The sequence below is a fragment of the Fusarium solani genome, assembly GCF_023522795.1.
Source record: "Fusarium solani strain SB1 chromosome Unknown bctg00000002, whole genome shotgun sequence".
Classification (NCBI taxonomy): domain Eukaryota; kingdom Fungi; phylum Ascomycota; class Sordariomycetes; order Hypocreales; family Nectriaceae; genus Fusarium; species Fusarium solani.
This window is the reverse complement of record NW_027072155.1, coordinates 1323529-1338021: the sequence shown is the minus strand read 5'-3', so window position 1 is coordinate 1338021 and position 14493 is coordinate 1323529. Positions and strand designations below refer to the sequence as shown.

The 14493-nt window shown below is 54.0% G+C and overlaps 5 protein-coding genes across 5 annotated transcripts; 1 reads left to right on the top strand and 4 right to left on the bottom strand.

Moving 5' to 3' along the window:
* Positions 1-522: 522 nt before the first annotated feature.
* On the top strand, positions 523-1910 carry MRS44_004383 (uncharacterized protein; the record flags this gene model as incomplete). The annotated part of the gene is made up of 2 exons (XM_065622182.1): positions 523-777; positions 870-1910. The coding sequence occupies 2 exons, from the start codon at positions 523-525 to the stop codon at positions 1908-1910; spliced, it is 1296 nt and encodes a 431-aa protein (XP_065478254.1).
* A 2041-nt stretch (positions 1911-3951) lies between these two features.
* Positions 3952-5715, bottom strand: MRS44_004382 (uncharacterized protein; the record flags this gene model as incomplete). The annotated part of the gene is made up of 3 exons (XM_065622181.1): positions 3952-5223; positions 5283-5459; positions 5521-5715. The coding sequence occupies 3 exons, from the start codon at positions 5713-5715 to the stop codon at positions 3952-3954; spliced, it is 1644 nt and encodes a 547-aa protein (XP_065478253.1).
* Positions 5716-8919: 3204 nt separating this feature from the next.
* Positions 8920-9165, bottom strand: MRS44_004381 (uncharacterized protein; the record flags this gene model as incomplete). The annotated part of the gene is made up of 1 exon (XM_065622180.1): positions 8920-9165. One exon carries the CDS (start codon positions 9163-9165, stop codon positions 8920-8922), a length of 246 nt encoding a protein of 81 aa, XP_065478252.1.
* A 273-nt stretch (positions 9166-9438) lies between these two features.
* On the bottom strand, positions 9439-11249 carry MRS44_004380 (uncharacterized protein; the record flags this gene model as incomplete). The annotated part of the gene is made up of 5 exons (XM_065622179.1): positions 9439-10401; positions 10456-10830; positions 10891-10923; positions 10983-11071; positions 11174-11249. 5 exons carry the CDS (start codon positions 11247-11249, stop codon positions 9439-9441), a joined length of 1536 nt encoding a protein of 511 aa, XP_065478251.1.
* Positions 11250-12693: 1444 nt separating this feature from the next.
* On the bottom strand, positions 12694-14331 carry MRS44_004379 (uncharacterized protein; the record flags this gene model as incomplete). Its single annotated transcript, XM_046268934.2, has 2 exons — positions 12694-14139; positions 14197-14331. 2 exons carry the CDS (start codon positions 14329-14331, stop codon positions 12694-12696), a joined length of 1581 nt encoding a protein of 526 aa, XP_046136496.1.
* Between the last annotated feature and the right edge of the window lie 162 nt (positions 14332-14493).

The following is a 14493-nucleotide window of genomic DNA, read 5'->3' as shown; positions in this document are numbered from 1 at the left end:
CAACAGGCGACAGGGGTTTGGCCTTAGTACGGACGAGCTACGCGAGCAGATGGAGCCAGGAGTTTATCGGGGGTTAAGGGGAGGGGAGAGGCTCGACACTGTCTGTGTTGGGAGAGATGATGGCTTCTTGTGTGGTCAAGCGACTATTCAACTTGGAGTCGTCAACTCTGCACATTGGGATGTTATCTATGTTACACATGGATCATCTGCTTCAGCTGGTCATTCTCCAGCCAACATGACCCTCGTGGTCAGACAACTCCCGTCCCTGGATAACTTGATGCTGATCCGTTGAGGAATCGTGTTCACATCCAGACCTTCGTTCAAGGACACTGTCTTGTTACACAGAATCAAGCCGAGCCTTGCTAAGCAGCAAACCTCGTATTCACAGGCTCTTGATAAGCCAATCACGGTTTTGCGGGCAAACTCGATTCCGACTCTGCATGCGCCCGAGAGGAGAGCTGAAGCTGAAGCTGAAGATGGCCCCCGATCAACCCATCTTGTCTTCTGCATCGCTTTCTCCAAATGGTCGACCTCATAGCCCAAGACCGCCTCCAGAAGGAGCGCGATAGCTTCATCGAGACGATTGACGAGTCTGCGATCCGGCGACTCGCGAGCTCGTACCACGACGGCGATGAGTGCGACTTCTTCCAGCCGCCCAAGTGCGGGCGCTTCATCATGTCCTACTACGTGCGCTTCCCCAACGGCGACTCTTGGGTCGTGCGCGTACCTATAGCACCATGCCTGGCCTTTGACGCCCAGCAGCTGGTCGAGAGAGAGGTGGTGACGATGCAGTTGAGAGCTCCCATCTAGTTACCCCCTTATGAGACCATGGTTTAACGGATGGGTCTTGTGGCAGCTTGGTGTCTCAGACGACGATACCGATCCCTAGGGTCATAGCACCGAACATCGATGACGAAGACGATGCTGATATCCCCTCGTTTGTCATCCTCGAGTACGTTGAGGGCACGCCGCTCTCGGACGTGAGAATCCAGGGCCTTTCGGTCGAGAAGCGGACTACTCTGTACCAAGGCCTGGCCGATATATACCTGCAGCTGCGAAGACTCACGTTTTCAGAGATTGGAGTTCTCGCCTTGTCTGAGGAAGACGAGGTCGACGTCCTCCAAGGTCCTGTCTCGGTAGAATTCAACCTGCAGCAGCTGGCAGGCCTGCAGCCCTCGCGCGTACGAGAGGTCCGCGGCCCTCGAGGCCCTATACGCACAGCTACGGAGTACGTGTCGCTATTGCTGGCCATGGCGTGGAACATCTTCTACAGCAGCCCTGCAGTGACCCAAGACCACGACGACGCCGAGCAGACCCTGTACTACCTATACCAGTTTGACCGCTTCGTGCGCTATCGGTGGTTCGACAAGAGTCTGGACCGCGAGCCCTTTGTGCTCTGCCACGGTGACCTTGTTGACCGGAACATCATTGTCGACGATGATATGCGCATCGTTGCCGTCTTGGGCTGGGAATGGAGTCGTGTCGTGCCTCTGCAGCTTTTCAATCCTCCTCTGTGGCTCGTCAGCAACTCCCCTGAGCTCCTCGCCTCGCGTCAGTTTTATGAATACCACGTCGAGGAGCTTGACAAATTCATCACCATACTGCGACAGCGAGAGCAAGCTCAATTTGACGGCTCCCAACTTGCCGACGAGTGGCAGGGCATCCACAGAAACGGCGGACTCCTCGTGGCAGAGGCCCTGGAGAAGATGGACCTCGAGATCATCTTTTACTTTGGGTTTCGGTTCTGCGACGACTCGCAGGTGCCGGTTGATCTCGTGCGGCAGTTCATGGAGGATAGCCCGGCGAGGGTTGATATCGTGGCCAACAAGGTTCGCGAGGGGGAGATGTATGATTTGCAGTGTCAGAATTTGAGGCTGGGGGAGTATTCGGTGGATGTGAACCTCGAGTGAGGTGTTTCTGGGAGATTTGAGGACTTCGTCTTTTCTGTTAGCTAGTCGTTGTTGGCTATTGGAGGTGTGGCATGTTTGCTGGAACCGCGAGATGGGGGTTTTAATTTGGGGAATGGGATGAGAGGGAGTTTGTGCGGGCTTGACAATGATGGACACTGCCAGGGGCGATCTCGGAGGTAAACCCGCCGGCTTTTGAGCCAAGATACTGGCTGGGGCTATACTCTCCGAGGAAGAGGAATTGGCGTGGCTTGGGATTCCGGAGGCCTGGATAGGTTGTTGTTTGTCGTGCTGGTTTTTCTTCATTCTGGCTGCTGCTTGATAGTTCTTAGGTAGTTTGTTCTTTGGGTCATGGGGAATGAGTTCAGCGAGCATCATAGGTGGATCAAGAGGAGGATGAATAGGCATGGACACATCGGAGTATTGGGACAGCAAGGTTTGAGAGTGAAAATGGACATGGAGGAGATGATGATGATGATGGAAGGCAGGACAAAATGACAAAGGTGAGAGGTGGAGGGGGTGAGGAGGTGAAAGGAGGTCCCCTTCTCTAGCTCAAAGTTGAGCTCAGCATCCATCTATCTTTCCTATCGTTAAGGATGCGAAGTACGGCAGAGGATATATTACTTCAAGGACCAGAAGGGTACGACTGATTCGAGTCAAGGGAGGCAGGTATGCACCGATGACAAGGAATCACGCTCGTTGTGCTTGACAAGATGGCCTCGATAGGAGATGAGAGCAGACATTGGACATGCCAACTGAGGAACTTGACGCACATTCATAGCTTAGGTAGAACTTAGCATAAGAATAAAACAAATAGGTAGAAGAGGCTCTACAACATAGTGATTATAGTTGTAGAAAGGCTGACTAGACACTGAGTACCCTGTCATCTGGGAGATGGCGAGGAAGCGACACCAAAACAGCATCAGCTCATGGAAGTCACGTAAATGCGCTTGCGGTCAGGATGAGTTCCATGGCACAGCAATCGACTGACCATTGTCATAATTGGGCTGCGAACACACGAGTTTGGGAGAGACACTGGCTTTGGCATGGTTAGTACCGTCCCCATGAAGCACCTTCCTATAAGCAATGATCCGGTGGCTCGTTCTTTCCAAGAGGATCATGGGAATGGCAGTCAAACGGCGGGACTTTGCTTTGAAGCAGCATTAAATTAATTAGGAGCAGTACCAAATGCAAGATTGCTCACCAATTGCGCTCGCTCTGTAAGAGTTAAAAAAACCCATATGATGGTATGGCTACAGAGTTTGGTACTGGGGTGTGTCATGGTGCCTGCGGGATGTGAGATTGGTGAGGCTCAGGTGTATACTTGGTAAGAGGCATCTTTACATGGTAAATAGTCCAATTAGCAATATATGTGAAGATATGGTGCATAGTGGCCTTGGATAGCCTGACGGATCCTCCATCCTACTCTGAAGTCATCTCCGCCTGATCCAAAGACCATATTTGTCCAAGCAGGTCGGATCGGGTCAAACTTTGGGCTACGTACCTATGTGCAGTGTCAATCAGGGAGTGGATGTTCCACTGGCATCACACCGAGGCTTCCCTTGAATAATGTTCATCAGCATATCTTCATATTTTTATACAGTAGCAGCCTTAGAGCAGTCGACGATGATACAAGGCAGAGAAGAGCATGGCGACATGATGTCAGTCAACCGGCGTGTGCTGTTCAATCTTCCAGTACATGTTGATCGTGAATCATCCATCTCATATCCATTCTATCCTTGCGTATACATTGATCATCTCGTGCATTAGATTAATTCTCGAAGCCATGAACCCGACCTTGTCCATGCTCGACAGGTTCAATGCTTGCTAGCCCGTGACCGTCAGCCTCACAGGTGCCCAACACCAAGCATCATGCTGTTAGCCCGACAGAGGCCCAAGCGCATGATGCGACTTGTCACGGCTCGTTACGTGCAATGGATCATCGTGAGGCTGCTTTCATGCCGTTTTTTTGACCCGCTACTCTCTCGTTACTGCCACCGTCGGGGAGTGTCAATGCATTGAGGAATCGGCCCATCTGAAACCATCATGGAATTGGACTTCCCCCGCGGCTAGTATTCTCCACGCACATCTCCTCCCGTACCGCGATATTCCCGGTCCAAGCATCGTTTTCGAGAACGAAGCACCTTTCGGCGTAGATTCCCATCTCGTTCTGCCTTCGCCATGCGCTGCTTAGTCTTCGGACCATGACACGTCTCCAGCCCCCGACATTAATGGTAATCTGCTTCCAAGAGACCGAAGAGTTCATCGCATGTTTGCCTTGAATGAGAAGTCGGAAAGTCTCCATCGCTGCTTCGTAGTCGGAGTCGTTTCCGGGAGCGATATCTTCAAAAGGTTGAACGACCGTTTGGACGTGAAGGGTCAGGGTATGGAGTTCAGGGAAAGCACAAATTGCTCGCAGAAATGCAGTCGCGTTACACATCCTTACGTCCATGTCAAGTTCTAGCGTGTGAACACGTCTCAGTGGTTGTGAGAGCATCGCCAAGTCGTTTGGCAGCAAGGTCGGGCACCTTTCGTCATCCTCGGAGAACCCAGTGTGATCCCGGAATCGTAACACTCGTAGTGACCGCTGATGCTTCAAGATGGCATCCAATGGGAAGAGCTTGGTGTGGCAAGTAATGTCCAAAACTTCGAGAGCCCTAATGTGATTCTTGATGAGCAGATAAAGTCCAGCAGTGGCATCCTCTCTCTTGTCCGGTAGGTGGGCGCTGTAGTCTTCCACCTGCAACGTGTGAAGTCTCGCAAAGTCCTTGAAAGACACAGACCTCAGAAAGTGAAAGACGGGCACAGATACCAGCTGAAGGGACTCTATCCGGGAAAAGTCCCAGTGTTTCCGAACATCCTCTGCCGCATGGTTCCAGTCGTATGATCGCAGGCGTAGGCTGGTGAAGGCAGGCATGCAGTCTCTCGGCAGAAAGTTGAAGCATGTGCCCTGTCCGCGGTCCTCATAGTGGAATGTCCTGAGTTGTGAAGCCTGGACAAGAAGACTCTTCAAAGAGCTAAGTCGAGTAGACAAAGCTGGAGTCGGGTTGGCCAGCCTCAAAGTCGTTAGATGCTTTGCGGGAATGGCTTCCGTGAAGACCTCTCCCAGGTTGCTGTCAAAGTTTCGCATGGGCAAGTCCTCAACATGGAGCTTTGTGCCCCTGAACTTGGCGTCATTCGAGCTTAGAAGATCAGAAGGCAGCCACATGCCAGCAGCGTGAATATCGCCGTCGATGTATTGCCAGCTGCCGGTGAACTTGTCAGCGGGAAAGCGAAGTTGCAGGGACGATGTCAGTACCGTATGGAGCTCAACCTCCTGATACATGATAACACCCTTGAGATGCCATCGGGGTCTAGGTTGCTTGGAACGACGACATGGTTTGTGTGAAGAGAAATGTGATCAAAGACATTGGGGTATTGTTGCTCAGCGTCTGGAGCGACGAGATGCTCGTTCAACGTCAGGAAGCGGTAGGCCGTAGGTGTGGCTATGGCATCGAACCTCTTTGAGATTAGACGCACAGACAAGACGGACCGCGTATCAATATCCCGAAGCTAAACGGAGTTATTAGTGAGGGGCTCTCACATGGAAACAGGGGTCTGTAACAGTCTATACCTGTTCAAAGATGAGGACCAGGAGCTCCGAGCTGAGGCGGTTGAAGGAGGAATGGAGAGAAGAAGCCGGCCTGGATGGAGCGGCCATACGTCGAGGAGTGCTGAAGGAACACGAGAAGCGAGCACTTGTTGGAGGATTGGGGTAGGAGAGGGTAATGGAGGGTGTTGAGAGCATGAGTTCGGTTGAAGAGGGCATGGTTAATTAAAAAATGACCAGTCAAGGTAATAAAGAAGCAACGGAATAGTTGTGGGCAAAGAGAAGAGGAGGGACCCAGTGTATGTATAAGTCGACTGGTGGTGGGGAGACCGCGTGTAAACTCTTGCTCATGGATGACACTAGACTTCTTGGGGACAAAGTAACGAAGGAAGGAAGACGGTCAAGCTCGATGCGGGATGAGAAGCGGCGTGGCTCTCGAAGAAGTGGAGGGCCGTACTATCAATGCAGTTCCGAGGCGGCGGAACTATAGCAGGGTTGGTTGCTAGGATGGACGGGCAAGCCAAAGTCGGGACGAGTGGAGTGCTATCTGACAGGGTTATGTACATGTACTGTCCAGCCTAGGATACTGTAGGAACAAGGACGGGTATGTATGCATGCCCGTCAAGCAGGTTGTGAGCAGCTGGGGCGTGGGATGGGATGAGATGGGGGCAGGGGACTGAAACGACAGAAGAAAGTGAGGGAGCATTGGCATCTCACGGAGCAGACATGGACCAAGCCAGGTAGATGAAGGGAGAAGCTCTGACTCTCGAGCACTACCCACGTCGGTCCGTCTTGGTAACCCAACGGACGACCTGAGGGAGCCTCGAGCCTTGTGGAGATGACGGAGCCGCCCAAGCCAAGGGGACCAAGATCGGGTAGACAAGGGTGAGTTGTCTGTGGAGAGAGGCTAAGGCGAAGCTACGGAGTGCAGATGAAGAAGCCAGGGTTCCAGGTGGGGAGATGACGGAGGAGACTCAGCTGCGAGGAGGACATGAGACCGAGGGGAAGGTTAATGGGTCTGGACGAATCGAGAGGCAAAGGCAGAGACATGGTGTGTAAAACGACATTAAGTACAGGGAAAAGAGTCGTGTGATAGTGCGGCGCGAGGCGTCTCTGTCTGTATGTCTGTATGTATGGGAGAGGAGGAGGATGCGAGACAGCCGGTCATGGCGTTGAGAAAAGAGACATTTCCGTCAAGTCCATGTAATCCTCAGCCTCAGGTGTCTTGGACACCCAGGATGACCATCCATCCATCCAGTCCATGTCCATGACGGGCCGCGGGCGGGGGGCGGCAGGAGAAATAAGACGACCGTGATATCTCGTGTTGGCAGAGGTTGACGTCGACGTCAACGGCCAAGAAGCCGACAGATCCAACAGCCGACCCAAGTCCAAAATCAAGTCTCGCCCACCGACAGACAGATCGACTGTGGTAGCGCACCGGGTTCTGGTGCATCGACGCGGTGCGCGGGCGAGTCCCCGATCTGGCTATTGGCCTCGTACACGTACACACACGCACACACAGGAGTTAGGCCCTTCAATCTCATGGCCCGTAGTAAGTCCTGATAGACGATTCGCAAGAATCTCCCAAAACGGGAAACTGGGTCCAACTCTGAAGGGAACCGTCGCCCCTCATGGCGTCTTTCTCCGGAGCCAATCGCCCGTGTCAGAACCCCCGCGGCGGCCGGGGGTGTCAGTCAATCGCATTTCTGCCAGGCGCTGGACCCTTGTCCTTTCTTCTTCGATGTCTTGCGGTGCGGTGCGCCATGCCTGCCAACAGACGGACATGGCAACGGTTGCGGATCCCCGGGCCTCTGGTTCTGCAGCGTGCATAGCCGTTGCTTGTTCGGTCTGGCGGTGGGTGGACGGGCATCTCTCCGTCGCCGATGGATGGATTCTTGAACGCCGTTCTGGGTCCGTCCGGGCAGCGGATCCTTGACCTATACCGTACAAGCTGGGTTCTTTCCATGATCTGAGCTGTGGCTTCTTCGCTGATGATGCTGTATGTTGTTTAGCCTGAGATGCAGCTTGCCAAAAGCGACAATGTTCAATATCCCGTGAGATTTGGTCCAGGTCATGTGAGGAGGGTTCCGTGTCTGTTGGCTCAGACCTCGTCCGTGTTATTCTGGAAGGAAGCATGGGCAGCACCTGTGCTTTCCTATTCGGGGTGTTCCTTCTACACCTCCAACGTCACCATCATACACCACCAACTTGCATCATTCATCCTCACTATGAAGGATTAATCAACTCTTGCACTAGAGCTTACTCCATTCATGCCGGCCAATATGATCATTTACTTGCACCGTTTCGTCTTGAGGCCAGCTTTCTCCGCCATGCGGGTCAGTACTTCCCTCTGCACCCACCAGGCAAGAGCTCTAAGTCTTGAACTACACTCTGCAACTAACAACTGTTGTTCCTACATCTCGTATCCCCTCAATGGCGGGGCAGAAGGGACCACAGCGAGATTTGTGAAGCAGACGACAAGTCAAACCCCGTCACCTTGCACCGAAATGTCTGCGTGTCCCCCATCACGTACTCGAAGCTGAGCCTGCGGCTGTCGTGTCACTCGCCAAACGCTGCGCGACGACCATGTACTGGTCACCACGAGCCATGCCGACGCAAATTACCAACATGTGGGATGAGGTTGAAAAAAGTGTCCAGGGGTTGTTCTTCCAAGCGGCAAACGCCGTCCCGTCGCAACTTGTCAACCTGCTAGTTTAGGTTTGCGATTGTGGATTTTCCCAATGGTAAAATGCGACTGGCTCAGCAGAGCTGCTGATGGTTGCATTAGGCCCAAGTGCGAAGTGCAGGTGCCTTGCAACGGACGGGAATTGCATGCAAACTCGCCAATACGAAAACAAGAACTCGATGCCGCGTTATACCCAAACCCGTTAGATATCCCGACTGCTTGTCCCAGCCGACGATCGTTTCCAGCACCTTGGGACCGTACCGCACCGTGGGTGGGTGGGCAGCCTCTCCCATGTGCTTCCCCCCTCTGTCGCCGCCCGAGTCCTTTTCCTTCTGTTTCGTTTTGTTTCGTGTCGTATCGTGTCGTTTCGACCTCTCTTGCCTCGAAGGACAACTTACTCGTGTGCCTCAGGGCTGTCTTAGGACCTCCTGATGTTTCTCACCCATGGCAAGGTAGGTCTCGGCCCGGCTTGTGCTACTTACTGTGAAGCAGAAAAGCAACCTGTCTGTCCTTACTAATAAGACGTCGACCACGCCGTCGAGTCCGAGACTTGCAGCTGCGGTGAGCCATAACCAGATATGCAAGGCCTCCTTGTCCCTTGCCCAACGTTCCGGCCCTTACCGTCGACTGCATTCGAGCCCCAGCCCGCTGGATCATGGGCCACACGGCGTCTACACACAAGATCATGAGAGTAACCACACTTTCATGTGATCCCAGCATCAGCCGAGGGGAATGTGTCACTGTTCGTTGGTCGCGTTGGCGCCATAGCCTCGACCGTTGTGACTGCGGCCACCGGACACGGTGAGCTGAAGGTTGGCCCTTCCACCATGACCCCTGAAGGAGATCAAACCTCTGGTGGACAATGCATCGAGGATTACGATTCCTGCTACAACCTCGGAGACATCAGCGGCAAACTCGACAAAGAGTAAGACAAGCAGAGCAGAAAAAAGTGACAGAGGGGCCGATGCCCACACCTTGAACATGGTTAAGGGTAGAGTAACAATACAACTCAAAGAGAACGCTATGGGAATCTGCCCTTTCGCCGCGCCAGCCGCCCATTTCATGCATATACGAGAATACAACGAGTCGATCCAATCCATTATCCCTCTTTTCTCATCTGTGTTTTCTTGTCTCCTTGGGTCGAGCGACCCAGGTTGCTGCCCATGGATCATGGAAGACAACCTCAGGGATGCAATGCAAACAGAGCCGCCTGCATCTTGAAATACCGTCCATCACGCCAAGATTGAGGCCCCCGACTAATATCGGTACAAGGGCTGTTTGTTTGTGGGCGCACTATCGCGGGGCGCATCATAGATATCATCGTCGTCCGAGACTTCGTCTACCCGCGGTCGTGGGGGGTTTTGGCTTGTCGGAGCCGGGCTCTGAGCCGGCACTCCAGCTCCGTGCATCTGCACCTTGCCCACCGCGCTGTCTTGGCGACCGAGATAGCTATCAGTCGGCTGGAAGCCGGGATGGAAGGGCTCAAAGGCAAGGCGCTGGTCCAGATAATCGTTTGTCGTGCTGGGACCGGCGTGACTCGATGAACCGCCTGGTTGGGGGTCTGCGAAGGGGTTCTCGAGAGACTCGTCGGGCTGTTTGCTCGAACTTGCCTCTCCGGCCCTAGGAGGTGGACCAGGGGGCGGTGTGTAAGATTCCGTCTCTTTGCCCTTGCCACTCACGTTGGCGTTGTGGTCCGGGTACGGGTAGCCGCCAGATCCTGATCCTGACGGTGAGGCGTGGTCGCTGAAATGGTTGTTGGAGCCATTGACCTGAGGTTGGGGAGAAACGGCAGGTGACTGCGAGTCGGTTCGTTCTCCAAGGCCCATCTGCTTCCTGGCGTTGAGAACAGCCCTCTTGTGCTGGTTCAATGCTGTCTGCAGCTGCTCGTTGGTGTCGATAAGGCTCTCCATGGTGTCGTTGTCAGGGGTTGGGTTCTCGGACACCATATAACCCTGAATACTTCGAGATGCGCTCGAACACCGGTCGGCAAACTCCTTGATGAGCTCGTTGTTGAGAATCTCGGTGGGAGGCGTGTTCATGACGACTTGCTCAAGGAGCTTGGCCGATGTTCGGGCCTCCTCGAGTCGGCTGGCCAGTTCTATGGGATCAGGCAGTGCCCTATTTGTGTGGTGTCTCGCAAAGTAGTTTTGCGAGTGCGGGTTAACAGGAGGGGTGTTGTATGCCCCTGGAGGTCCCATCATCTGCTGAGGCGGTTGTCCCTGATAAACCATGTTAGTCTTGATCTTTCCCAGAGGCGCATTTAACAGGCATACTCCGAAATCCTTATAAGCCCTCTCCTTTTCCTTTTTCCACATGGTGACCAGAATCACCAGGTTCTCGTCATCCATCCTGGTGCGCTCAAAGTCGTCCAGTGTCTCCATCAGGATCTGGCGCACACTGGGGTCGCGCACACCCCTGAGCAACGCGCGAGTTGTGTCGGCAAACTTTTGATCGAAATTGCGTGTAAAGGTCGAGCCAGGGTTATCGGTCAGGATGCGCATGAGCATCACGGCGTTATACTGCCACGCAGGCCGCGAAATGTAGTCCTTGGACATGTACTTGCGGATGAGGCGCGCGCATTCCGTGGCAGCGCCCGGAGAGGACTCGGCGGCATCGACGATCGGGGGGAGGAAGAGGACTTCATCGCTCTGTTGCGCAGCGTGTTAGCGGATTGGAGGTTTGACGGAGCTGCCGGTGCGCATGCTTACCTTGCTGGTGCCTCCAGACTCGCAGAATGCTTTCTAAGCTCTGGTCAGCGATGGCCAGAACGGACGATATGGGCGGCGCGCTCGTAACATACTACACTGTTGTGAGCCGTGGCCTCGGGGGTTGCGGCTGGTGTTGTGCCACTGGGTGGTGCTCCGGAGCCGGAGGGTCCGTCAGAGGTTCCTGTAGATGATCCATCCCATCAGCCGTTTTGTTCTATGGTGTTTTGTGTCCGGGACGTTTGGGGTTTCGTCGTGATGCGCGCAAGCACGGGGAGAAACGTACGGTTGGAAACGTTGCTCGCTTTCCTCCTAATGCTGCCGAGCATCTTATTCACGCCGAGGCCCTTGAGAGACTTCATGGCTGCGGTTTGAGCTCGCGCCACAGCGGGCGGCGCTTGCGGTGGGAGGCGGGTTTGGGGGGGCGCGCGAGCACGCGGGGAGAGGAGAGAGAGGAGAGAGTAAGGTCGGTTAGAGGACAGGTAGGTAGTTGTCGATTTCCCTAGAAGCTCGAATAAAGGTATTCGTAGAGGAGGACGAGAATAATTAAGAGGATGTCGAAAGGGAAATGAACGACCAAATAGGGAAAGCGCCGAGGGGGATGCTGCGAGTTTCAGAAGCGGTGATGTTGGTTGGGAGAAGGCCGACGATGGGCTCTGGCTCTTGGTGTTGGAGCGGGCGTCGACTGATTGGAGCGCCGGTTGTCTGGGATTAGCAGGACTGGGGGAAGAACTCGCAAGGGTCTTGTGTGTCGCTTGGCGGTGATGAGGGAAAAGGAAGCAATCCCAGACGGTGAGAGAGAGGTAGGAGGAGGTGGTTAAGAGGAGGAGGTTCAAGTGAAGCAAAGAATGATGCTTGAAGGCTGCCGATCAGTCGTTGACAAGATACAGCCTCTGTATTCGTAGGCTCCCGTCCCTCTAAATTGCCAAGTTTCGGACTTGTCCAGGGTCCGTGATGCGCGGCGCGGTCTTCGAATAGGTAGGTAGGTACCAAGCCCCGTGCGTCACCTTTAAAAGTTGACAGCAAAGGAGATTAGCAAGGGGAGCTTACACAATCCCCGACAGAGAAGAGAGAGGCTGCTAGTAGCAACAAAAGTCGAAACCTTTTTTCTGACGTCCCCCTCTCTTGAATAAGTTTATCGGTTTAAAGTTGAGGCCTCTGATGAAGAACGACTCCCCTCCCCCCAAGACAATATGGACAAGACGTCCCCATCTTTTGCTAGCGGCCAGCCGTTGCACAGCCTCATCGCCCTACGCAATCAACCCCTCAGGGAAGCACATGACACTTCACTCTTGGCTTGCCTCTTGAAGTGGGAATTGCTGCTTTGTCAAGTCATGGATGTCGACAAGACACTCCTCTTGACGAGAACGCGTGTCGTTATGCTCTAGACGGTTTAGCAGGGTGGTCCCTTTGCAATAGACACATGCAAAGAGGGTCCGCATCATGCATGCACTTTGATGCTCTGTATGGACGGTTGTATGGATGGATCATGGCTAGCTTCAACCACAAGACGTGATGATGTCCCCCTTCTCCAGGCCATGGGACTGGATACATCTGTCCTTCAGTGTTCCCTTGTGACATGGCAAACATGGTGACTCGTCGGCATATTTCTCACAACACTTTGTCCTGGTGTTGTCAGGGAGCAGTCGTACACTTCCACACCCACGTCAAGAGGCCGCCGTCTACACCTTCACTCCACTCTGAATCAACATTTATCCCTCAGAAAGGATTAGATTGACGCTTTACCGCTATGTCAAGACTCATGGGTCACGGATAACCTCCCCATCATGCTTCCTTGGCACTGACCTACTGTTGCCCCTCCGCCTCTTCATCTTCGTCATCGTCGTCGTCGTCCCCCGACTCCTCATCCGAGTCCGGTGATATGTCCTCCACAATGAGATTCCCTGATCTCCCGATCTTCTCTCCCATCGTCACGGTGGCCGTGGGCTCGTACACCATCCGTGGGAGAATCGATGCGATTCGGAACCTGTACTCGTGCTCGTACTCCTCCGGCTTGTCACCTCCTTCTGGGTTCTCCTCTTGCAGAAGTTCGTAGCACTCCACAAAGGCATATAGGTCTTCCATAGAAGCGTCTTGGGGGAAGCGTCTGACGATTCGACCAATACCTGACTCCTCGGGCATCTTGAGCGCAACCCGCACAACGCTCTTATCGCTGGCAGGAGGCTCGGCCACGATAGTTGTGGCCCTCCATGCTCGCCATTGTTGTCGCTTCTCCTCAAGTCTTGCCGCTGCCTCTGCTTCCTCTTGAGCCCGCTTCTCTGCTGCCACCGCAGCTGCAGCAGCCTCCCTCTTCTGACGTGCGCGTTCTCGGTCAATAGCCAAAGATCGCTCATATGCAGAATCCTGCTCAGTTCGTAGATTTCTCGTCACCTCTTGTGCGACTCGCTCTGCCCTTACCCCTTCCAGGTCGGCGCCGTACTTCTCGATAGCGGCTCGCAACTCTGAGAGGTAGGTCGCCGGCGGCATAGGTCCGACAAGTCGCTTCGCTATTCCCATGCGGGTGCTACCCTCCTTGGGAGTGAGGCATACCAGTGCCGAGAAGGGGAACTTGGTGCATACATACTCTTGAGCGACTTGATATGCTTCTGAATCCAAGACGTTTCCTCCCCATAGGATAATGTTATTTGCGGGGTCCTTAATAAAATCGACCACGTCTGGAAAGAGCAGGGTGTCCTTGACGAAAGATTCGGTATCGTCGTGCTCGGGGGACATTAACACAACGAGCATAAACTTAAGCTCTTTCTTGGCCAGATCATGCGCCTGGGCAACGCCGCCTTCAAAGAAGGGTAGCTCGTTCTCTCCATATTCTTCCTCAAATTCTCGTTTAAACCTCGCAGCTGTATCTCGCGGCATAAGTGGTCGGCGTCCGTTGGTACCCCGGAAACCTGTCGATATCCTACTCGTCACCGCCCGAGGTCGGATAGATGCGGGCAAGAAAGACAACACATATATCAAAGTGCGGAATAGAGTCGAGGCCGCCCTCCATCCCCAGCCAAATGGTGCAAGAACAAGTCCTATGATCCAGGGCGATCGCCCGGTGACGGGGTTCTGGGGGACGATTCTCGGGGCTGGGTCGGTGCGCTGCCTTGGCGAAGCTCGGGGGGATCGGGCAGACGATGCCAGCAAACTCTCCTGAAGGTTCTCATGTCTCGCCGTCGCCCGAGGAATCTCTTGTTGCGCCGCAGCTATGGGGTCGGGAGCTTCGCCGTCAAAGAACTTGGCAATGGCGATCTGTAAACCCCGAGGTCAGATTGTTGGAGCGTATAGTCGGGGATGCTCGTTTCATACCTGAACATTCCATTCAGACCGCCGAAGCAGCGGAATAGCATCACTAACTTCCTGATTTGTGACCTGGGTGTATTGGTCGAGGGCCTCTTGCTGACTAGAGGACAACTGTCCCAAGTCAATGTCGGCTTCGGCCATGATGCCGGTTTGTGCCCCAGGTGCCCCTCCTCTGGTAATGGAAATCAGAAATCAGGGGATGGATGCGCCAGTACAGGTCCAGAATAAGTTCGGGGTAGCTGGCGAATATGTAGGAGAATAACTTCGGCTTTGGTGTTTTGCGGTGACACCCGTGACAAGAAC